This window comes from Schistocerca americana, chromosome 1 (assembly GCF_021461395.2).
Source record: "Schistocerca americana isolate TAMUIC-IGC-003095 chromosome 1, iqSchAmer2.1, whole genome shotgun sequence".
In the NCBI taxonomy this organism is placed as follows: domain Eukaryota; kingdom Metazoa; phylum Arthropoda; class Insecta; order Orthoptera; family Acrididae; genus Schistocerca; species Schistocerca americana.
Window position 1 is genome coordinate 780,910,307 of NC_060119.1, and position 24,941 is coordinate 780,935,247.

Sequence of the window (24,941 nt, forward strand, 5' to 3'; positions counted from 1 at the left end):
AAAGAAATCCGTTGGAATTCGATTACTCAATAAATAGTACAATTCTCAAGGCTGTCAATTCAACTAAGTACCTGGGTGTAAAAATTATGAACAATTTCAGTTGGAAAGACCACATAGACAATATTGTGGGGAAGGCGAGCCAAATGTTGCGTTTCATTGGCAGGACACTTAGAAGATGCAACAAGTCCACTAAAGAGACAGCTTACACTACACTTGTTCATCCTCTGTTAGAATATTGCTGTGCGGTGTGGGATCCTTACCAGGTGGGATTGACGGAGGACATCAAAAGGGTGCAAAAAAAGGGCAGCTCATTTTGTATTATCATGTAATAGGGGAGAGAGTGTGGCAGATATGATACGTGAGTTGGGATGGAAGTCATTAAAGCAAAGGTGTTTTTCGTCGCGGCAAGATCTATTTACGTAATTTCAGTTACCAACTTTCTCTTCCGAATGCGAAAATATTTTGTTGAGCCCAACCTAAATAGGTAGGAATGATCATCAAAATAAAATAAGAGAAATCAGAGCTCGAACAGAAAGGTTTAGATGTTCGTTTTTCCGGCGCGCTGTTCAGGAGTGGAATGGTAGGGAGATAGAATGATTGTGGTTCAATGAACCCTCTGCCAAGCACTTAAATGTGAATTGCAGAGTAATCATGTAGATGTAGATGTAGGTGTTTATTACATCAGATGCCACCTTTTTTGGTTCCAAGAGTTTTTTGTTAACTCTTTGCAGCAATGTCTTACAGCTGCAAACCGACTAGCGTGTTAAATTACTTTTTTCTTATAGTCCTGATAAATAAAGCTTTGTAGTAACTGGCATTTATTTGTGACAATATATCTGAAGCACTGACATGTAAACAACATTTTCATATTTTTATTCTTGTTGACACATTGCATACCAGCTGCCGCACTGCACAATTCTCATAACACGCGTGAAATGAGCGACTATTCCTTATCTGAATGTAGCTGCATGTACTGGTATCTGATGCTGTTGGAACTCGGCGGACATGTTTGTTTAATGTTCTAATATTCTTGAAGTGTGTGATACCTCTGGAAACACGTCTTCATGTAACGGTAAATCACAAAACTGGCAGTAGTATCTTGTTTCACATCTTTTACGGTGCACTGCACAAACTCTGCAAGGTTTTGCTGGATATTTCCTTTTTCCACTTCCCTCAATAGTCTGAATAGTATGTTCTTGCATGTTCCCTGGCAATCAACCAGGTGGATTCTTGGGAGCTGCTCATTTTGTAGGTCTGATTGGGTCAGTTTCCTACACAGTTGCTGTGTCAACTTGTTGATCACCTGTCCAGGCTCTTGCAACTTCTTTTAGGAAACCTTCTGCCCCCCACAACCATAGACACATTGTGAACTGTTATCATCATTCTCACCTCCCTTTTATCTTTCCATACCGATGATGGCGTCCTCTTGGATAAAATATTCCGGAGGTAAAATAGTCCCCCATTCGGATCTCCGGGTGGGGACTACTCAAGAGGACGTCGTTATCAGGAGAAAGAAAACTGGCGTTCTACAGATCGGAGCATGGAATGTCAGATCCCTTAATCGGGCAGGTAGGTTAGAAAATTTAAAAAGGGAAATGGATAGGTTAAAGTTAGATATAGTGGGAATTAGTGAAGCTCGGTGGCAGGAGGAACAAGACTTTTGGTCAGGTGATTACAGGGTTATAAATACAAAATCAAATAGAGGTAATGCAGGAGTAGGTTTAATAATGAATAAAAAAATAGGAGTGCGGGTTAGCTACTACAAACAGCATAGTGAACGCATTATTGTGGCCAAGATAGACACGAGGCCCATGCTTACTACAGTAGTACAAGTTTATATACCAACTAGCTATGCAGATGACGAAGAAATTGAAGAAATGTATGATGAGATAAAAGAAATTATTCAGATAGTGAAGGGAGACGAAAATTTAATAGTCATGGGTGACTGGAATTCGTCAGTAGGAAAAGGGAGAGAAGGAAACATAGTAGGTGAATAAGGATGGGGGGGAAGAAATGAAAGAGGAAGCCGCCTTGTAGAATTTTGCACAGAGCATAACTTAATCATAACTAACACTTGGTTCAAGAATCATAAAAGAAGGTTGTATACCTGGAAGAATCCTGGAGATACTAAAAGGTATCAGATAGATTATATAATGGTAAGACAGAGATTTAGGAACCAGGTTTTAAATTGTAAGACATTTCCAGGGGCAGATATGGATTCTGACCACAATCTCTTGGTTATGAACTGCAGATTGAAACTGAAGAAACTGCAAATAGGTGGGAATTTAAGGAGATGGGACCTGGATAAACTGAAAGAACGAGAGGTTGTAGAGAGTTTCAGGGAGAGCATAAGGGAACAATTGACAGGAATGGGGGAAAGAAATACAGTGGAAGAAGAATGGGTAGCTCTGAGTGATGAAGTAGTGAAAGCAGCAGACGATCAAGTAGGTAAAAAGACGAGGGCTAATAGAAATCCTTGGGTAATACAAGAAATATTGAATTTAATTGATGAAAGGAGAAAATATGAAAATGCAGTAAATGAAGCAGGCAAAAAGGAATACGAACGTCTCAAAAATGAGATTGACAGGAAGTGCAAAATGACTAAGCAGGGATGGCTAGAGGACAAATGTAAGGATGTAGAGGCTTGTCTCACTAGGGGTAAGATAGATACTGCCTACAGGAAAATTAAAGAGACCTTTGGAGAGAAGAGAACCACTTGTATGAATATCAAGAGCTCAGATGGCAAACCCAGTTTTAAGCAAAGAAGGGAAGGCAGAAAGGTGGAAGGAGTATATAGAGGGTTTATACAAGGGCGATGTACTTGAGGACAATATTATGGAAATGGAAGAGGATGTCGATGAAGATGAAATGGGAGATACGATACTGCGTGAAGAGTTTGACAGAGCACTGAAAGACCTAAGTCGAAATAAGGCCCCGGGAGTAGACAACATTCCATTAGAACTACTGACGGCCTTGGGAGAGCCAGTCCTGACAAAACTCTACCATCTGGTGAGCAAGATGTATGAGACAGGTGAAATACCCTCAGACTTCAAGAAGAATATAATAATTCCAATCCCAAAGAAAGCAGGTGTTGACAGATGTGAAAATTACCGAACTATCAGTTTAATAAGTCACAGCTGCAAAATACTAATGCGAATTCTTTACAGACGAATGAAAAAACTGGTAGAGGCGGACCTCGGGGAAGATCAGTTTGGATTCCGTAGAAATGTTGGAACAGGTGAGGCAATACTGACCTTACGACTTATCTTAGAAGAAAGATTAAGAAAAGTCAAACCTACGTTTCTAGCATTTGTAGACTTAGAGAAAGCTTTTGACAATGTTGACTGGAATACTCTCTTTCACATTCTAAAGGTGGCAGGGGTAAAATACAGGGAGCGAAAGGCTATTTACAATTTGTACAGAAACCAGATGGCAGTTATAAGAGTCGAGGGGCATGAAAGGGAAGCTGTGGTTGGGAAAGGAGTGAGACAGGGTTGTAGCCTCTCCCCGATGTTATTCAATCTGTATATTGAGCAAGCAGTAAAGGAAACAAAAGAAAAATTCGGAGTAGGTATTAAAGTTCATGGAGAAGAAATAAAAACTTTGAGGTTCGCCGATGACATTGTAATTCTGTCAGAGGCAGCAAAGGACTTGGAAGAGCAGTTGAATGGAATGGACAGTGTCCTGAAAGGAGGATATAAGATGAACATCAACAAAAGCAAAACAAGGATAATGGAATGTAGTCTAATTAAATCGGGTGATGCTGAGGGAATTAGATTAGGAAATGAGACACTTAAAGTAGTAAAGGAGTTTTGCTATTTAGGGAGTAAAATAACTGATGATGGTCGAAGTAGAGAGGATATAAAATGTAGACTGGCAATGGTAAGGAAATCGTTTCTGAAGAAGAGAAATTTGTTAACATCGAGTATAGATTTAAGTGTCAGGAAGTCGTTTCTGAAAGTATTTGTATGGAGTGTAGCCATGTATGGAAGTGAAACATGGACGATAACTAGTATGGACAAGAAGAGAAAAGAAGCTTTCGAAATGTGGTGCTACAGAAGAATGCTGAAGATAAGGTGGGTAGATCACGTAACTAATGAGGAGGTATTGAATAGGATTGGGGAGAAGAGGAGTTTGTGGCACAACTTGACTAGAAGAAGGGATCGGTTGGTAGGACATGTTTTGAGGCATCAAGGGATCACAAATTTAGCATTGGAGGGCAGCGTGGAGGGTAAAAATTGTAGAGGGAGACCAAGAGATGAATACACTAAGCAGATTCAGAAGGATGTAGGTTGCAGTAGGTACTGGGAGATGAAGAAGCTTGCACAGGATAGAGTAGCATGGAGAGCTGCATCAAACCAGTCTCAGGACTGAAGAGAACAACAACAACAACAACCACCTCCAGCAGAATGGCACCTTGTCTTCAAAATTTAGTGTCACCTTTCTTTTTGACTTCTGTTTGTAGACATTGAGGAAGATCTCTGTTGATTCATATTGTACCACAAACTCTTGTTTTCCTGTCTAGAAGTGTTTTGGCAATAGCAGTTTTGTTGTAATAATTTTCTTTAGAAATGTGTTGCCATGTTGCCACATGCCAAGGTGAGGCGAAAGTACTGACAGAATAGTGTCCTAAAGCTGTTTTTCTTCCCCAGGCTGGCGTGTTTGTCGCTGTTAGTAGTAGTTTATCCTGTAGTGAAGTAGAAGTGGATAGTTCCTGTGAATTATTATGGGTGGAGGTTACACTCAACAACCGAGCTAGGTTAATAGTTGGCTCCTTTTACCGAACTCCCGACTCAGCAGCGTTAGTGGCAGAACAACTGAGAGAAAATTTGGAATACATTTCACATAAATTTTCTCAGCATGTTATAGTCTTAGGTGGAGATCTCAATTTACCAGATATAGACTAGGACACTCAGATGTTTAGCACGGGTGGTAGGGACAGAGCATTGAGTGACATTATATTGAGTGCACTATCCGAAAATTACCTCGAGCAATTAAACAGAGAACCGACTCATGGAGATAACATCTTGGACCTACTGATAACAAACAGACCCAAACTTTTCGACTCTGTATGTGCAGAACAGGGAATCGGTGATCATAAGGCCATTGCAGCATCCCTGAATATGGAAGTTAGTAGGAATATAAAAAAAGGGAGGAAGGTTTATCTGTTTAGCAAGAGTAATAGAAGGCAGATTTCAGACTACCTAACAGATCAAAACGAAAATTTCTGTTCCGACACTGACAATGTTGAGTGTTTATGGGAAAAGTTCAAGGCAATCGTAAAATGCGTTTTAGACAGGTACATGCCGAGTAAAACTGTGAGGGACGGGAAAAACCCACCGTGGTTCAACAACAAAGTTAGGAAGCTACTGCGAAAGCAAAGAGAGCTTCACTCCAAGTGTAAACGCAGCCAAAACCTCTCAGACAAACAGAAGCTAAACAATGTCAAAGTTAGCGTAAGGAGGGCTATGCGTGAAGCGTTCAGTGAATTCGAAAGTAAAATCCTATGTACAGACTTGACAGAAAATCGTAGGAAGTTCTGGTCTTACGTTAAATCAGTAAGTGGCTCGAAACTGCATATCCAGACACTCCGGGATGATGATGGCATTGAAACAGAGGATGACGTGTGTAAAGCTGAAATACTGAACACCTTTTTCCAAAGCTGTTTCACAGAGGAAGACCACACTGCAGTTCCTTCTCTAAATCCTAGCACAAACGAAAAAATGGCTGACATCAAAATAAGTGTCCAAGGAATAGAAAAGCAACTGGAATCACTCAACAGAGGAAAGTCCACTGGACCTGACGGGATACCAATTCGATTCTACACAGAGTACGCGAAAGAACTTGCCCCCCTTCTAACAGCCGTGTACCGCAAGTCTCTAGAGGAACGGAAGGTTCCAAATGATTGGAAAAGAGCACAGGTAGTCCCAGTCTTCAAGAAGGGTCGTCAAGCAGATGCACAAAACTATAGACCTGTATCTCTGACGTCGATCTGTTGTAGAATTTTAGAACATGCTTTTGCTTGCGTATCATGTCGTTTTTGGAAACCCAGAATCTACTATGTAGGAATCAACATGGATTCCGCAAACAGCGATCGTGAGAGACCCAACTCGCTTTATTTGTTCATGAGACCCAGAAAATATTAGATACAGGCTCCCAGGTAGATGCTGTTTTCCTTGACTTCCGGAAGGCGTTCGATACAGTTCCACAATGTCGCCTGATAAACAAAGTAAGAGCCTACGGAATATCAGAGCAGCTGTGTGGCTGAATTGAAGATTTTTTAGCAAACAGAACACAGCATGTTGTTATCACTGGAGAGACGTCTACAGACGTTAAAGTAACCTCTGGCGTGCCACACGGGAGTGCTATGGGACCATTGCTTTTCACAATATATATAAATGACCTAGTAGATCATGTCGGAAGTTCCATGCGGCTTTTCGCAGATGATGCTGTAGTATACAGAGAAGTTGCAGCATTAGAATATTGTAGCGAAATGCAGGAAGATCTGCAGCGGATAGGCACTTGGGGCAGGGAGTGGCAACTGACCCTTAACATAGACAAATGTAATGTATTGCGAATACATAGAAAGAAGGATCCTTTATTGTATGATTATATGATAGTGGAACAAACACTGGTAGCAGTTACTTCTGTAAAATATCTGGGAGTATGCATGCGGAACGATTTGAAGTGGAATGATCATATAAAATTGTTGGTAAGGCGGGTACCAGGCTGAGATTCATTGGGAGAGTCCTTAGAAAATGTAGTCCATCAACAAAGGAGGTGGCTTACAAAACACTCGTTCGACCTATACTTGAGTATTGCTCATCAGTGTGGGATCCGTACCAGATCGGGTTGACGTAGGAGATAGAGAAGATCCAAAGAAGAGCGGCGCGTATCGTCACAGGGTTATTTGGTAACCATGATAGCGTTATGGAGATGTTTAGCACACTCAAATGGCAGACTCTGCAAGAGAGGCGCTCTGCATCGCGGTGTAGCTTGCTCGCCAGGTTTCGAGGGGGTGCGTTTCTGGATGAGATATTGAATATATTGCTTCCCCCTAATTATACCTCCCGAGGAGATCACGAATGTAAAATTAGAGAGATTCGAGCGCTCACGGAGGCTTTCAGACAGTCGTTCTTCCTGCGAACCATACGCAACTGAACAGAAAAGGGAGGTAATGACAGTGGCACGTAAAGTGCCCTCTGCCACACACCGTTGGGTGGCTTGCGGAGTATAAATGTAGATGTAGATGTAGGTATATTTCTAGATTGGAGATACATCCACTTACACTTTCGTAAACAATACAAACAAGCACACCTCATCTGATACTTTTTCCAGGATTATATGTCCAGAAATGAAGCTGCCCTCTATGTGCCTAGAAATAAAGCCCCCCCTCTCCACGGTACCATTCCTTCATCAAGAAAAACCTCCTGTCTGGTTTGTATATGGTCTGAAATTTATCTAGGAAGTACTTTGGCACAGTTTTGATTTTGTAGAGACTGTTTTTCCTGTCCCCTTTGTAAGGAACTGTCATTGAAAATGCCGTGATTTTCATACCCACTCAAATCAATTACTGCTCATTAGCTTGCCAAAAATCGATGACTCTATAGAGGATCTGTTGACCAATAATCCTTCAAATAATCTTTTTTCTTTTGCCCCATCGAGATAATCATGGCCAGGTATTTTTTTCAGTTCAACAGCAAAGATATTTCTAATTTGGGAGACTTGGGAGATTCTTTACAATGGTTTTTGTTTTGTTCATAATACAAGTTTGATTGTGTAGACATTTGATGGAACAATTCATCCCCTACAGATAATTCCACAGTGATACTGATCTAACTGGAAAGTGTTTTTACACCTGGAATTTCTCTAAATGTTTCTAAAATAATTATCTTGTCCTTCTTCAGACAACTTTTATCGTCAGAAGCTTCGTCATCTATAATGTTCACAATTGACTCACTTTGGTTGATTATAGCTGTGTTCTTTTCTGCAAACAATTCAGCAAGAATTTCGCTTTCCATCAACTGTTTTCACGCAATAAGGCACAAGGCAATAACTACAGTACTGACTACTTCATGGTACTGATTGTTGGTGGTAAAACAAAAGTTCACACTGTTGTTCTCTGCACTGAACTCTCCAATTCATATGTAACCTTTTGTTAAATGGAAATAGTTACTGGCATGAGCAACACGTCTCAGAAAATGCACGCGGAACAAAAAACGTAAATTTATGTGATCAGTCCACAGCAGTTGGATGTGGAAATACGTAAGTCTATGTGAGCCATATGCAACATGTTAATATATGCATTTTAGGCAAAAGTTGCCTAAGATATCACCTATCATAAAAAAAGATGTAAAAATGACTCTATATGCATGATAAAAATACATTTTTCTATATTACAATACCTGAATTTGTGCATAAACTGTTCTAAAATTCACCTTAAGAAGTTAAAGAAAAGATATGATTTATCATTTAAATCCTGGCCCTAATGTGTATGGGCTAGGTCATTATTTAAAAGGCATTACTCACAACAATCATAGTTAGTTAATTTCCTTATACAACCCCAAAACAGTCGTAAGAAAGAGAGAGAATGAAATGACTATAGGACAGAAATATAATTACATCCATTTTATGAAATAGCTATAAAAAAAATAGTTAAGCTGTAACATGAGAAGCAGCCTGAAACAAATAACTGATACTTGCAAAAACCCTTAAATTCCAGTACCTAAACAGTAAACAGAATCCACAGTACCAAATCATTATACTTAAATCTTGATAATCATATTATATTCAGTCTTTCCATTCTATAAAAATTGTGCTTATATTTCTGTAGTATAATCGCTTCAGTACCTCCCACCACTATTTCGATTCCGAGTGGAAAATATAATTAATTACAATTGGTAATAACAATTCCATTACGTAACTAACTATCTCATGCACACTAGTTATTGGTAATTACTTTTTTGCCCTTTGTACTTCCCATTTAGTGTAAGTGTGCTGTTACCCAATGAATGTGTGATGCCTGTATCCACTTTGGCCTTACGGCATGGGGCTTGGTTATGTTTGTTATACTGAAGTTGACAAGTATACCTTCGAGAATATATTTATAATTATCATAAACTCACAGTCTATATGTTGCCTTTGTTCTACAGGTTGCATATGATAATCTGCTATTAGGATTACAAGGCTGGTACTGCATTAAAGTTATGTAATAAGGATTGGATATGTAATCATTGTGGGTTTTGTGAATGAAATCGTGTAGATTGCTTAATAAGCAACAATGTAAACTACGCAGAAGATGGCTGTTGTAAGATTATTCATTACATTTATACAATGAATCAGCCACACAGGCACAAAATACACATCTGCACTGTCAAACATTGCAGAGTAAATGGCATTTGTTCCAATGTGTTAATCATTTGCTCAAAAAGTAAGTCAAAAACTCAAAACCATTGGAAAGTGTTACAACAGATAACTATTGCTCCATTTTTCCATTCAGTGTATTTTTGTGTACTTTGCATCTTTATTAAGCTGGGTCTTCAAAAGTTTGCACTTGCAATCCAAACTGACTTGTTTATTCAGACACAAAGTTTACAGTGTAAGTGTATTTAGCTTCAAATTTCATTTGACCTTCTGCTCACGACCACACCATACTCACAATGTACACTTTGTTATATAATTGAGACTTGCCTTCCTTTCTTATAATGCATATATTTTTCTTGTAAATAATCAATGAGAGTATACAGCACAGAACACAGTAAAATATGAAAATTAAATAAAATGTTAACTTATAGGAGTTATAATGAGTCAATTAAATGGATTAGGAGAAAGGAGAATGACACTACATGTCAAATAATGAGTACAATTTTACTACCTCTGAAAACCAGTTGAATGCTTGGAAAGCTTCTGCTCTTGTTCGGTACACATTAGGTGATAAGGTATGAACTAACACATCATCAACCCATTTTCTCCATTTCCTTTCAAGCCTATAAAAAAAGAAAGAAATGTAGTCATTGAGAACAAAATTACAAGAAACTGGATGCAAATTGTGCGTATACCTTGTACAGTTTTTAAAATTGAAGAATAATTACAGTCAAGAAATAATAAATAAATATCTGGTTTCAAACAATGGAAAATCCAGGATGGTATGTAACAATACCAGAGAAGGAAAGTTGCTACTCACCATATAGCGGAGATGCTGAGTCGCAATAGGCACAACAAAAAGATTCACACAATTATAGCTTTCGGCCATTAAGGCCTTTGTCAGCAGTACACACACACACACACACACACACACACACACACACACACACACACACACACACACTTTGCACACATGTCTGCAGTCGTAGAGAGCTGAAACTACCAGTTTCAGCTCTCTGACACTGCAGACGTGTGTGCAAGTTGCGTTTGCATGAGAATGCGCGTGTGTGTGTGTGTGTGTGTGTGTGTGTGTGTGTGTGTGTGTGTGTCTACTGCTGACAAAATCCTTAATGGCCAAAAGATATAATTGTGTGAATCTTTTTGTTGTGCCTATCGCAACTCAGAATCTCTGCTATATGGTAAGTAGCAACTTTCCTTCTCTAATATCTGGTTTCAATTAGATTGCAGTAAGGCACTGTAGAAAAATGTTATTGCTGGAAACGACACACTCACTGCCTTAACAGATATTCAAATTTCTTTGTCTAAAAAGAAGTAAGTCATTTACACTCCAAAAGCCAAAATCTCCAACTTTGTATTTCATTTCTTTTAATTACAATGTAAGCTGCAAGGAAATGTAATAAAAATCTTTCAAATAGATTCAATTCCAATTCTGTTGACATGGACTTTAAGAGAGCATCTACAAAGTGGCATTAAAGGGACTATGAATGACCACAAAATATTAAGAACATAGTTCATGAACTCGTGTTGAGACTGTGTCAGGTATGACACTCACTGCAGGATTTGCAAGAACTAGTCACATGTGACTAAACGTGTGAATCCTGCCGTGGATTGTCAAAATAGGCCTATGGTATAAGTACATTGTTGACTTTCTAATTGCCATCATAATTTCCTCATATCACTAAACAATCTTTTGCAAACACATATAGCACCACTTCTCCATTAGGTGCTGCTTTTCGTTTCTCCACCATTATTGAGATCTGGCTTTTGAGATCTGGACATGGCGGAAGATGGAAAGAATAAGTTGGATGGACAGAGTAAAAAATGAAGAGGTACTGAGAAGAGTGGGAGAGAAAAGACAGTTACTAGATGTAATAAAGAGAAGAAAAAGAAATTGGATTGGGCATATATTAAGAAAGAATGACGGACTGATACAAACAGTTTTAGAAGGTTATGTAGAAGGGAACAGGAAGCGAGGAAGGAAGAGATTCCAGATACTGGATGACATGATGGAAGGTACAACATACAGCAGCCTTAAGAAGGAAGCAATGGATTGCAGAAAATGGAGAGGCAAAGGACCTGCTAATATAGCAGATAACTGATGATGATGACCATTATTCACCTCATAAACAGGAAATGTAATGCTATATATAATCGGATTCTCATAAATATCCTACATGGAAGTGATATAACCTTGCCACTTAATCCATCAATTCTGATCTCTATTCATTAGCTCCTTTACCACACCAGAAGGCTCTCACACTCCTTTTCACTTACATGGCACTTCTATAACGCGTAACAAAAACAACATTAATAACATTTCTCCCCCAGGAGTAAACAACTTTTACTATGTCACACACTGTAACTGCATTATATTTTTTGCAGTATTTGTAACACTGCAACTTCACTTTTTGAGAGAAGAGGCAACTGATGCTGCAGGAATTTGGAAAGAACCACCAGACAAAGTAGTAGTTGCTGAGTGTGCACAAGATAAGCCACTGGAGGAACTGTCAAAAATTAAGGCTTGGGTAGCAAGCAGCCATCCAACCAACACATAGATAAAATAATCAACCAGTTCATTTGGATTACACGAGTGCAGCTGGGTGGTAAATAACACATTCCACCACAGAAAGAAATGTAGTAACTGAGAATTAAATAACAGAGTTTTAAATTCCAGTCTGGCAAGGGACTTACTACAACTTAAGTAAGTTTTCAGAACTGTAACGATGTTTGTGAGGAAAATCTTTATTATATATTGATAAATGGGTACAGAATCCAGTTGTTACAGTAAATAAAAAGTTATTTAGTAGGTCTGTATGTTTCCTTCACTGTAGGTAGCCTGTCCTCTTGGTTCACATGACTGTATTTTGTTAGGTTTAATTGTGATCAAGTTTGATCAACTGATAACTCTCCCTGCATTTCTCTGAACCAAAGATCTTAGAGACTGAAGTAGTCAGATGGTTTTTAAAAAAGTCTAATAGATTCACAGTACTTTTCTCACAGAGCTTCATAGATAAAGTGAGGCTGTCAGTCCTAATATACAGTCTATGAGATATGGACTTAGCTGAATCGTCATAAGATAATTTGATTATTACTGAGGCCCTTGAATGGTATTGCAAGCAATTGTAGTATATTTTAAAAGAACACACAAATGGCATTTTAAAATAATTCAAGTAATAAAAGTATAAGTATGAAAATGACCTAATCTTGGTAGGAGGTAACTGACTTACAGAAGATTGTGTGTGGTTACACATCACTCCAGAAGAGTGACGAGCAACCCTACATCTACCTTGCCGACAAATGATGCTTGTGAACCGTGAAACAAAATAGTGATTTAATATTTGCGAGAGCAGACTGTTGCATGGATTTATAATTTAATTTGCATGTGGCAAGACATCTCAAAGGATGACAAGCATATTAACTCAAGAGGAACTATCTCCTGGGGCATTTGTGCATGCTCCATGCATTGTCACCCCAAGATGAAGAAGTATATCAGCCCTTGAGCAAGGACAATAGTCAAAAATGTTTACATTATGAAGAAAACAAACAAACAATTTGAATTTATTCATTCTCTTATCATACTTAGAACTATCAAGATAATGATTGTATTATTATGTTAGATCTTTAAAGTATAGGTAAAATTCCTATATTGAGAATGTCTTGTTTTTAAGCGTTCCATGTATCATTTACGAAGAATACATGGAAAAGGTTTCTTTGTAGAAATTCTTCACATTTATTTCAAAGACAATTTTTAAGTTGATATCTTTATTGCAAAGGCTTCTCTAAGGATCTTCAGATTCTTTCATTTCCAGACTTGCGTATTTCATCTTTGATAATATTAATGGCGAATAACAATGGTATATTTCAAGGAGCAGCTTGCACAAAGGCATACAAAAACTCATTCTTCCAACACTCTGTCCATGCATAGAATAGATAGAAACCGTAATGCACAGTACTGTAAAAAGTAACTTAGGCACAATTTTCAAAATAATCTGCATAGTACAGGATAAACAAAACCTTCACCTGCAAAACATGCTACTAGAAAAGTTATAACTCTATAGATAAAACCTAACATGTTTTAAATTTCAGCTTGAACAAAATTGCTCAATCATATCAGATACGTGAAATGTATTAAAAGGACTGTGGTGTCACCGCCAGACACCACACTTGCTAGGTGGTAGCCTTTAAATCGGCCGCGGTCCGTTAGTATACGTCGGACCCGCGTGTCGCCACTGTCACAGTGATTGCAGACCGAGCGCCACCACACGGCAGGTCTAGAGAGACGTCCTGGCACTCGCCCCAGTTGTACAGCAGAGTTTGCCAGAGATGGATCACTGACAATTACGCTCTCATTTGCCGACACGATAGTTAGCATAGCCTTCAGCTACGTCATTTGCTACGACCTAGCAAGGCGCCGTATTCAATTGATATTTATCTTGAAGCATGTTCAGTCACGAGAGATGTTCTACAATTGTGGATTAAAGTTAAGTATTCCAAGAACTATGTTCTTTTCTTTATAGGATAATTACTTTACCTTGTTCCAGACCTCACGCCAATCTGCGTGAGCTTAACAGCGTGCATTTCGGCCTCCTCTAGCAACACAGTGTTGGCTCTTCTGCCAACACTACAAGGACCCTCCTTGCATGTAAGAACAAGTAAGCATGCCATAAATACAGTATTTATAAAAAGCTGCCCAAACATTCAGTCAGATCTTGATAAGATTTGAATGTGGTGCAAAGATGGACAACTTGCTTTAAATGTTTAAAAAAGAAAAAAAAGCAGTATTGTGTGCTTCAGAAAATGCAAAAATGTAATATACTAAGAATATGATACCAATGAATTACTACTGAATCCCAAACAAATTCCTGGGTGTAGCATAAGAAAAGAAAACCCTACTGTACAACTACACAGTTTACGAGAAACTGTTAAAAACAGTATCTACCATAAAGTATCTAGGGGTAAATATCCAGAGAAACCTTAAATGGAATGACCACATAAAACATAGTACGAAAAATGGTTGCCAAACAGAGATTGATAAGGAAATGTAATTCATCCATAATCTTAAAGGAAATGAAATTCATCCATGAAGAATGTGTCTTATAAGGTGCTAGTTTGAATGAGTCTCGAGTATTATTCATCAATAAGGGATCTTTACTGCACTGGACTGTTTGAAGAGAGAGAGAAAATCCAATGAAGAACAGCGCATTTCATCATGGGATCGTTTTGTCGGCGCTAGAGCGTTACTGAGATGTTCAACAAACTACTCCAAGCAGACATTACATGAGAGGCACTGTGCATCACAGAGGTATACTATTGAAATTTTGAGAAAGAACTTTCAGGGGAAGAGTCGGACAACATATTACTTCCTTCCATATACATCTCGCGTAATGACCACAACGAAAAAATTTGAGATAATACACAGGCTTATCAACAAATTAATATTCTTCCAGCGTGTCATTTGTGAGTCGAAGAGGGTGGGGGCGGGGCGGGGGGGGGGGGGGGGGGGGGGGAGGGAGGGGGAGATCAGTTACTGATACCAGAAGTACTCTCCACCACACACCATTAGGTGTGCTAACATAGTACGATGTAGATGTAGATGCCAATGTTGTATTAAGACATATTACTTCCAGCATTAAGCAAGACTGCAGCATCTACAAGAGAAAAAGGCCAAGAAATCCACACAATCTCAGTCAAGAATAAATAAAAAAAGGGGGAGCCAAATAAGATCCAGCAGTTACAGCACATGAGAAATTAAACAACAAGTGGAACATAGTATTCTGGCACCAGAAACAATAAATGCTGGAACTGAATGGAGTAACAGAAGAAAAGGGGAATTATTTAAGAAGAATTCTGAATTTTAATCAGAGATTTACTGGAAAGGTGTGGCTGTTGTCATTGACAACTGAGTAAACAATGTAACATTAAGAAATGCTTCGCTGAATACACACATGGGGAGTCAAACTTTAAAAAGGAAATAATTTTGCCAATAAGTAACAGTTACAAGGCAAAAATACATTGCAGAGGAATTTTAAGTCCACAGGAAGAAAGACTGGTGGCTGACAACATGCTTCAGCAATGACGCAGTAGGTAGCAGTATCAATGGCAGAAGCGCACGAATCTACAACAACCAGTCAGCACCATATGCAGTGATCTAGCTCAGCATTAACATCTTGATGTGATGAGCTGTACAAATTTACTGTGTTGAAGCCATATAAACATCATTTCTGCCCTTTTTATTGCTCATGAAAACCTCACATTGCATGTTGTACCACCATACAGCGAGATCTTCAGCGGTAGTAGTCCAGATTGCTGCACACACAGGTACCTCTAATACCCAGTAGCACATCCTCTTGCATTGATGCATGCCTGTATTCATCGTAGCATACTATCCACAAGTTCATCAAGGCACTGTTGGTCCATATTGTCCCACTCCACTACGGTGATTCAGCGTAGATCCCTCAGAGTGGTTGGTGGGTCACATCGTCCATAAACAGCTCTTTTCAATCTATCACAGGCATGTTCGATAGGGTTCATCTCTGGAGAACATGCTGGCCACTCTAGTCAAGCAATGTCATTATCCTGAAGGAAGTCATTCACAAGTTGTGCATGATGGGGGTGCGAATTGTTGTTCATGAAGACGAATGCCTCACCAATATGCTGCCGATATGGTTGCACTATCGGTCGGAGGATGGCATTCACGTACAGCCATTATGGTGACTTCAAAGACCACCAGCGGCATACGTCAGCCCCACATAATGCCACCCCAAAACAGCCCTTGCTGCCCTCGCTGGACAGTGTGTCTACAGCATTCAAACCTCCAAACATGTCTCTGACAATCGTCTGGTGAATGCATATGTGACACTCATCAGTGAAGAGAATGTGTTGCCAATCCTGAGCGGTACATTTAGCATGTTGCTGGACCCATCTGTACCACGCTGCATAGTGTCGTAGTTGCAAAGATGGACCTCGCCATCAACGTCGGGGGTTAAGTTGCACATCATACAGCCTATTGCACACACTTCGAGTCATAACACCACGTCCTGTGGCTGCACGAAAAGCATTATTCAACATGGTGGCATTGCTGTTAGGGTTCCTCTGAGCCACAATCCGTAGGTAGTGGTCATCCACTGCAACAGTAGCCCTTGGGCGGCCTGAGCAAGGCATGTCATCAACAGTTCCTGTCTCTCTGTATGCCTTTCATGTCCAAACAACATCGCTTTGATTCACTCCAAGACACCTGGACATTTCCCTTGCTGAGACCCTTCCTGTCACAAAGTAACAATGCGGACGTGATCGAACCCGCAGTATTGACTGTCTAGGCAAGGTTGAACTACAGACAACACGAGCCGCGTACCTCCTTCATGGTGGAATGACTGGAACTGATCAGCTGTCAGACCCCCTCCATCTAATAGGCGCTGCTCATACATGGTTGTTTACATCTTGTGCGGGTTTAGTGACATCTCTGAACGGTCAATGGGACTGTGTCTGTGGTACACTACCCAGAGTCAACGTCTATCTTCATTTTCAGGAGTTCTGTGTGTGTGTGTGTGTGTGTGTGTGTGTGTGTGTGTGTGTGTGTGTGTGTGTGTGTGTGCGCGCACAGAGGTGGGGGGGGGGGGGGGGAGGGGGGGAGGGGGGGAGCACGCATGCACGTTGTATGGTTAAAAACTGATGATTTTTATATATACTTCAACAAAGTCACCTGCTATTTGACAGTTTTTGATTGGGAAAAGGTTACTGCAGACTTTTATAGAACAATTTGGCCCTGATTTAAAGTCCCAAAGTGCATAGTTAAATGCTAAGCTAGATAACACTACTGATTACTTAAAGATGCATTGTGTGGAACTGAATACACTTTGATGCCACTAGCATGAAGGGGTTATAGTCACATGCTAAAATCCTCAGGAGATTCACATTCTTTGAGATTTTTGTAGAATGACACCTACATCAACCCTAGTTATAATTGTACTTCATGTTTCATTTTCTGTATGGTGTTTGCGCAGCTACAGTGTAACTTTCCACACTTTCTATTTTTAGCTCCATAATTTTGCATTAACCAATATTTCTAATATAGCAACATGTGCTCCTTTTACCACTTCAATGAGTCATTTCAGTTATATGATTCATCCAAACATTACCTCTATATATTGGTTAAGAAATTAAATATGTTCCATCTGCAACAGTCCTCTCACTGTAGCTCCCACTACTTTTAAATTCACTAAAGAAAAAGTGCCCCCTGTTCTCCAAATAGCAGCAGTCCTACAGAACAATATAATGTTATGTTTGTTTCCAATGACTCTCCAATCCAGATCATGTAAGATGCTCTATTTGACAGAAACTCTATGATACTACTGCATATCCTGTTCAAAGAAATCAGCTAAATTTTGATTGCGCGATAAGTCACACAAATCTGAGGGCTGTAAATTCAACTAAATACTTAGGGATTACAATTACAAATAACCTAAATTGGAATGATCACATAGATAATATTGTGGGTAGAGCAAACCAAAGACTGCAATTCATTGGCAGTCATGAAAACAAAGGCGTTTTTCGTTGCGATGGGATCTTCTCATGAAATTTCAATCACCAGTTTTCTCCTCCAATTGCGAAAACATTCTGTTGGTACCCACCTACATAGGGAGAAATGATCATCACGATAAAATAAGAGCAATCAGGGCTCGCACAGCAAAATTTAAGTGCTCGTTTTTCCCGCGTGCCGTTCGAGAGTGGAACGGTGGAGAGACAGCATGAAGGTGGTTCTTTTAACCCTCTGCCAGGCACTTTATTGTGAATAACAGAATAATCATGTAGGTGTAGATGTAGATGCATGCAATAAACATACTGCCAGTGACAGCACATTAGTTCTTACACAGTTGAGTGAAATTGTAATTGTGATTTATCAGTCTCATAATATACATCATCTTAACCGTTAGATTCAGTTACAGGAGACTTATCATCAAAAATTATGGTAAAACTTCGCCATGACCATAGAACAACTGATTTTATTATTATTATTATTATTATTATATTATTATTAAAAAAATCAGTTGTTCCATGGTCATGGTGAAGTTTTACCATAATTAATATTATATATATTACCCCCCTGCTTTCATCCTCCACTACCAAATAGTACCATTCCTCCCACAGAATTTGCTGTAGTCTTATTTTTTTAATCTCTGGCTTCATCCCATATATATTATAAATGTGAATGTTTGTGTGTATGTTTGTTCCACATTGAAATGACTGGACGGATCCTGAAGAAATCTGGAACGGAATTAGCATATACCCTTAATTAACACATGGGCTACATTTAACAGAGTGTAGTGCAAGATATTTATCGATTTGAAGATCATAAAGTGAAATGTGTACGATACTCTTGAAAAAAGCTATTTGCTCAATGACTTCTGAACTGTATTGTATTTGTGCAAATGCTTTTATTGTTTAATATCTCCTACATAATATGATTCGAAGTAATTAATATAATGCTTATACAATCCTCACAGTGTTTAATCTATACTCCCATACAAACACTTTAAGACTCTCAATGGTGGTGTCATTTGAATGCTGTAGGAGAGAGACACATCATGCCTTTACATGTATAACGTGATAGGCTTTTAGTGAGGCTGGATTGGATTATGACACGGGAGCCCTCACACGTGAAGGCTGATGATGTTGTTGCAAATACAAATATAATGAACTTTGCGCTGTACCAAACTAGAAATTGCTGATTTTCTTTCTTCGTTGATCTAGAATGTTTTTTTTACTGTTTTACACTGAAATGGCTGGACACTTCTGGATGAACTTTGGAATGGAGATAGCAAATACCCTGAACCTTTAATTCAAAAATCACTGTTCCCAGGGGATGTTCAATGTTATTACATTAGATTTCTGGCTTTCCATATACACCTAGATATTTATGATCTTTCCTGTGCTAGGCATGTCGCAAAGAGTTGTGAAATTATTTATTCCCTTTCCTGGCACATTTTGTAATTTGCTACTTGGTGGCATGTATTCTCTCATTGTCCGGTTTTTTTTTTTTTCTCCCCCCCCCCCCCCCCCCTTCTCTCTCTCTCTCTCTCTCTCTCTCTCTCTCTCTCTCTCTCTCTCTCTCTCCTTTCTTTTTATCTTTATCTCCTCTTCCCTCTTTGACGCCTATGTCCGCTGGACCGCAACTGACATTAACATTTCTTTATAAATAACTGTTTAACTGTAGGTAACTCCACGAGGCGCAGCTAGTATTACATATGTTTTTACCCATTACTTTGTTATATATTGCCATCACCATATATTGCAGGGTCCACGCATAAAATTTAAATTGGTGTGTTGGTAGCATAAAATTCTCTTTATGTCTTGTGTTGTATGTGCAGCTAAAATGATTCTCTTCAAATAATTTTTGTTTGCTGTGTAGGAAGATTACAATTTCATGTGTGTATATGAAGGGAACAGTTAGGATCTTCAGTTTTTGCTGTGCAGTACATATGTATCTGGTAATTTTCATCTGGAGCTTCAGTATTCAAGATATACTACTTGAACTTCCACAGAAAATTATACCATGCCTAATGACAGATACAAAATAACTATGATACACTATTTTTTAGTACTAAAGTCAGTACCACTTACTACTATTTCCCCTGCAAATACAAAACTACTCAATTTATTTGATAGGAACTCAACATGTTTGTTCCAGCTTGAGTTCTTGTCCCTGTATAGGTCAAGGAATCTGATCATGTCAACATCTTCCATGTTCCACACATTTTTAATGTTCACTCATCTCTTCAATAAAAATTATTCACTGCATGCAAGAGTTTTTCCTTGTTGGAATCCAAATTGGTTATTTATAATAATGATTTTTACAATAACATTTTGGAGCTGGTTTGCGGCTATTTTAACACTTTCTGCAGGTTTGTGACAGCTTCCCATGTACCCCCCTTTATCTTTATTTGAACTGAGATCTGACTTCAGCATACTTCAACCCGCCAGAAAACACCCCTTTTCAGAAGATTGATTAATTATTTGAGTTAGTGAGGGTACTATTACGTGACACATAGTTTTCATCATTTTAATAGGTATTCCATCCCACCCAGCAAAGTTTTTATTTTTTACTGATAACAGAACATTTAGCACATTCTTTATAGGCTTTTTTTAAAAAAAATCTGTGACATACTCAGCTTCTTGGTGGAGTCCAGGGGCATTTACTTTACTATGCTACATCAATATCTGACTTAGTTTACAATAGGCTCTCATCTGCTTTAATTCTAGATATTTGGAAAGGATTCCAAAATTCAAGAAACACATTTGCTTGACTATAATCACCTTATTCCTCCAGGATCTAGTGAACAGTGAGCACTTCGGAACTCCAAGTACAAAGGTGTTCAAAAATTTACAGACAAGTTTTCACATAGTAAAGACTGTGTTATCATTTTTCTATAACAAGTAACCAAAACACGCAAAAAGCTGTTTCATTTCCTTTAATTTCAAAACACGTCTATTCAGCTGAAAGGGCTTGTTTATATATATGCAGATAGCATGACAGTTCAGTTGTGAAGTGGATGCTATGCTCTGGCAGTGAAAGAATGGAACTAAAAAACAAGCAGCCGTATCAGCTATCACAAGGGATATTATCTCAAGGAGACATACAGTTTTTAAGTAATTCTGTATGATCATTGTCAATTTTATTTGGTGGGAGAAACTAGAGATCTGGGACATAAATTTAAATTGTGCATGTTCAACAAAAATTTGAAAAGGATAAACTGCTACTCACTAAATACAGGAGGCGCTGAGTCACAGACAGCACAATAAAAAAATTATCCAGAAAAAAAAGACACACACACAAGCAAGCAAGCAAGCACAACTTTGTGGTGAGCAACCTGTCCTTTCCTTATTATTACTATTATTATTATTATTATTATTATTCCATCCTGGACTTCCCAACATACCTTTTAATGTTTCATAATTTATCAAAAACTGTTGAATACAGTTATAAAAAAAGACTTTGCCAAATAAATAAATAAATAATAAAGAAACTAAATCATTCTTCTGAATTTGCAAAATGTGAACAACATCACATAAATTTTGGATAGTATTGTTCTAATATTCCAAATACTTACAAGATATCTTCCTTCGTCCTATCTTTAGGGATATTTCCATGAAACATCAAAAAATAGCGATTCATTATCTCCTTTTTGACAGTTCCATTATCATCTTTGTACTCAATACTGGGATAAAATTTGACGACATCTTGTAAAGTCTGGTCTCTTTCATAAAGGTACGACATAAGTGCCGAAATAATCATTGAACTGTCATTCAGCTGCTGCAAAGAGAAAACAATTTTGTAACACTTAGGCACTCATTTTCCTTTCATTTTAAGATGGTTCATGTAGAACGAACTGTGATGGTAAACAAGTGTGAAGCATACTGACATTCACACTAACTTAAACAATTTGCAGACACCACTTGATTTTCTTAGTAGACAGAATATCTTATATGCCTCTTAACTTTTGTACAATTCCTTTTCAAATCAACTGCAAAGAAACCAGTTTGCTATGTGCCAGCATTAGTTTTCATCCCCTTCCTTTTGCCACATACTCATTAAGACAGTATCATACATTATGGGGCAGACATGTAAGGCATCAAACTGACGACAGTTGAAAAGCTTGTACCATGTGTGATTAGAGATGGCTAAGTCATTAGTCGTTTTATCTGCTGTATACAACAATTGCTTATTATTTTATTTATGTTAATAATTACAGGAAAATATCACACAAAGGTTGTTTACTCAACTTCACTGAAATTACTGTTTGATGCTCCGATAAAAAGATAAAGCTGACAAAGATTAAAAGGTGTCAAGTGCAGCTTTCAAAAATATATCTTCAAAATGCACTGAGAGCTTCATGACTATTTTCCATGGTACATGGAAGTTAAGTCCTGCACTGATTCTAATAAAAATCAGCAAGGCACACTCAGAAATATTGAAGGAAAAAAGCTTCTTAAGATGAAAATGGGATGAATGTATACTGGTGAAATATATGGAATTATTTACAACATGGTGTAAATAACTGAAGTTATTTCACCACTTGTTTTGATATTTTCTATCTTGCCACAGCTACACAATAAGCCACAGAATGCTACAAACTTATGATGAGTTGCTAGACACTTGAAACCAATAATGGCAACAACAACAACAACAACAACAACAACAACAACAAAGCATCATAAAAGACAACTGGTTTCATTCATTTCTAAAAACCATAATGCGATGAATAATTAATTGATGTACTGAGATGGAAATGGGCAGACCACATTGAAAGATAAAATGAAGAAAGGTGGACGACAGCTGACCTCACATAAAGCCCAAGGTAGAGTAACCATTTGCAAGGAAGACCACCAGCCGACTCGGATAAAAACATTGGAAGAGTGCTTGACTTCACTTAAACTGACATAAGACTGCTACAGAACAACAAGAGTGGCCTGAACATTCAAGAAATTACTGCTCGATTTGGAGAGGCAATATCTGTCTAGAGACACACAGTTCACTACAAAACTAATCACACTGCAATCATAACGGAAGAAGAAAGAGTGACACACATTGCTACCTGAAGAATTTGTCTCTTAGGATAGAAAGAACTTACAGCCTGTAGATTATTTCTAAAAGAAACACACAATACCCCACATGTTCTAAGTTTGTGGTTCCAGCTTTCATGAGCAGCACTAGCATGATAAAAGTGATTGTCTGGTGAAAGGCACTGGTTTGGTTTTGGTGATGGCTTACCTGGATTTATGGGAGAATGTGTATGATGAGGCGTCCTGCAATTGTTGTTTATGACAGACTGCTGAGGATTATTGGGCTAGCTTAAGTGAGTAATATGTGGTCATATTTGTGGCCAGCAAAGGATTGATTTGGTACATTAACCAGTACGCTCTAGTCTCCAATACTGCCACTGTGTCTAAAGACATCTGGCATTTTGGTGGTTTCAGTTACTGGCGTGTTAGAAGGGAACAAAGATTACTCCTGCAAAACTTGCCTCTGATGGTTGTGGCGGTGTCAAGGAATTGATGGTATAAGTCCGTGTCGTTATCCTGTGCTATGTAATATTGCTCTCATCTCACCATAGTCTTCCTGAATTTTACACCATAAGCCACATCTCGTTGATCAGATACAGCATATTGTGTGGGAAAAGTGTTGAAGGTCTTAATCTTATATCACTTTGTCTACATAATGGCCACAGACATTTATTAAGTGTATTTAAGATAGGCTCTCACTAGTTAAATTATTGAAACATTACTGGAGGATTACTGCTTTTCATTCCAATTGATCCACAGTGAGGAGATCATCTGGGATGTAGAACATGCCAGAAAACAAAAATACAAAATAAATATTTACAAAATAACAACAGATATATTAATGTACCTACCATGGATCCCAAATGAAACTGCCCTTGTGAATATGGAATTGCTCAAAGAAAAAATTTCAATACACTTAGGCGCATTATTTGGCTATTGTATCCACACATCATAAAATTAAAGAATATAAAGAACATAATACAGCATTTATTTACAATGATCGCATTACTGCATACAATTTGTGCAGAAGTGAGACCGTACTCAATGTGCACATTAAGTGATATTGTCCACCCCTGATAGCTGAGTGGTCAGCACGCCAAAATTTCAATCCTAAGAGCCCGGGTTTGATTCCCAGCTGGGTCAGAGATTTTCTCTGCTCAGGGATTGGGTGTTGTGTTGTCCTAATCATCATCATTTCATCTCCACTGACGCACAAGTCGCCGAAGTGGCGTCAAATCGAAAGACTTGCACATGGCGAACTGTCTACCCGACGGGAGGCCCTAGTCACATGACATTTATTATTATTATTATTATTATTATTATTATTATTATTATTATTATTATTATTATTATTATTATGTGATATTAATAACAGTATAAATGCATCAATTGGTTCTACATCTACATCTATACTCTGCAAACCACTGTTAGGTGCATGGTAGAGGGTAAGTCCCATTGTACCAATTATTACAGTCTCTTCCCATTCCACTCGCTTACAGCGCCCAGAAAAATGACTGTTTGAATACCTTCATGCATGCAATAATTATTCTAATCTTATCCTCATGATACCTATGTGAATGATATGTACGGGTTTGCAGCATATTCCTAGAGCAATTATTTTAAGATTATTGCTTTAAACATTGTTAATAGACTTTCTCGGGATAGTTTACGTCTATCTACAAGAGTCTTCCAGTTCAGTTCTTTCAGTATCTCTGTGACATTCTCTCACAGAGCAAACAAACCTGTGGACTATTCATGCTGCCCTTCTCTGTATATGTTCAATATCCCCTGTTAGTCCTATTTGGTACGGTTCCCACACACTTGAGCAAAATTCAAGGACCACATGCACAAACATTCTACTCCTCTCATTCTCACTTCCGTCTTTTTATTAGGTGACAGACCCGGGCACGGGGCCACTTAAAGGCAATGAGGTGTTCCATAGATGGATGCCACTTACGGTGCTGAGCCCACCTATGATCTCGAATGGCCTCTGTAATTTC

General features: G+C 38.5%; 1 protein-coding gene across 2 annotated transcripts in view; it reads right to left on the reverse strand.

Annotated features, from left to right (window-relative positions):
• The window catches only part of LOC124545546 (prostaglandin E synthase 2), a 46,202-nt gene that overhangs the window by 11,967 nt on the left and 9,294 nt on the right, over positions 1 to 24,941 (reverse strand). The window contains exons 3-4 of one of the 2 annotated variants that reach the window (XM_047124497.1): positions 21,489 to 21,688; positions 9,875 to 9,986 (exon numbers count right to left, since the gene is read on the reverse strand). In XM_047124497.1, the coding sequence (XP_046980453.1) occupies positions 9,875 to 9,986; positions 21,489 to 21,688 (312 nt within the window). Of the gene's footprint in view, positions 1 to 9,874; positions 9,987 to 21,488; positions 21,692 to 24,941 lie in introns of both variants that reach the window. The other variant, XM_047124495.1, reaches the window with a different exon arrangement.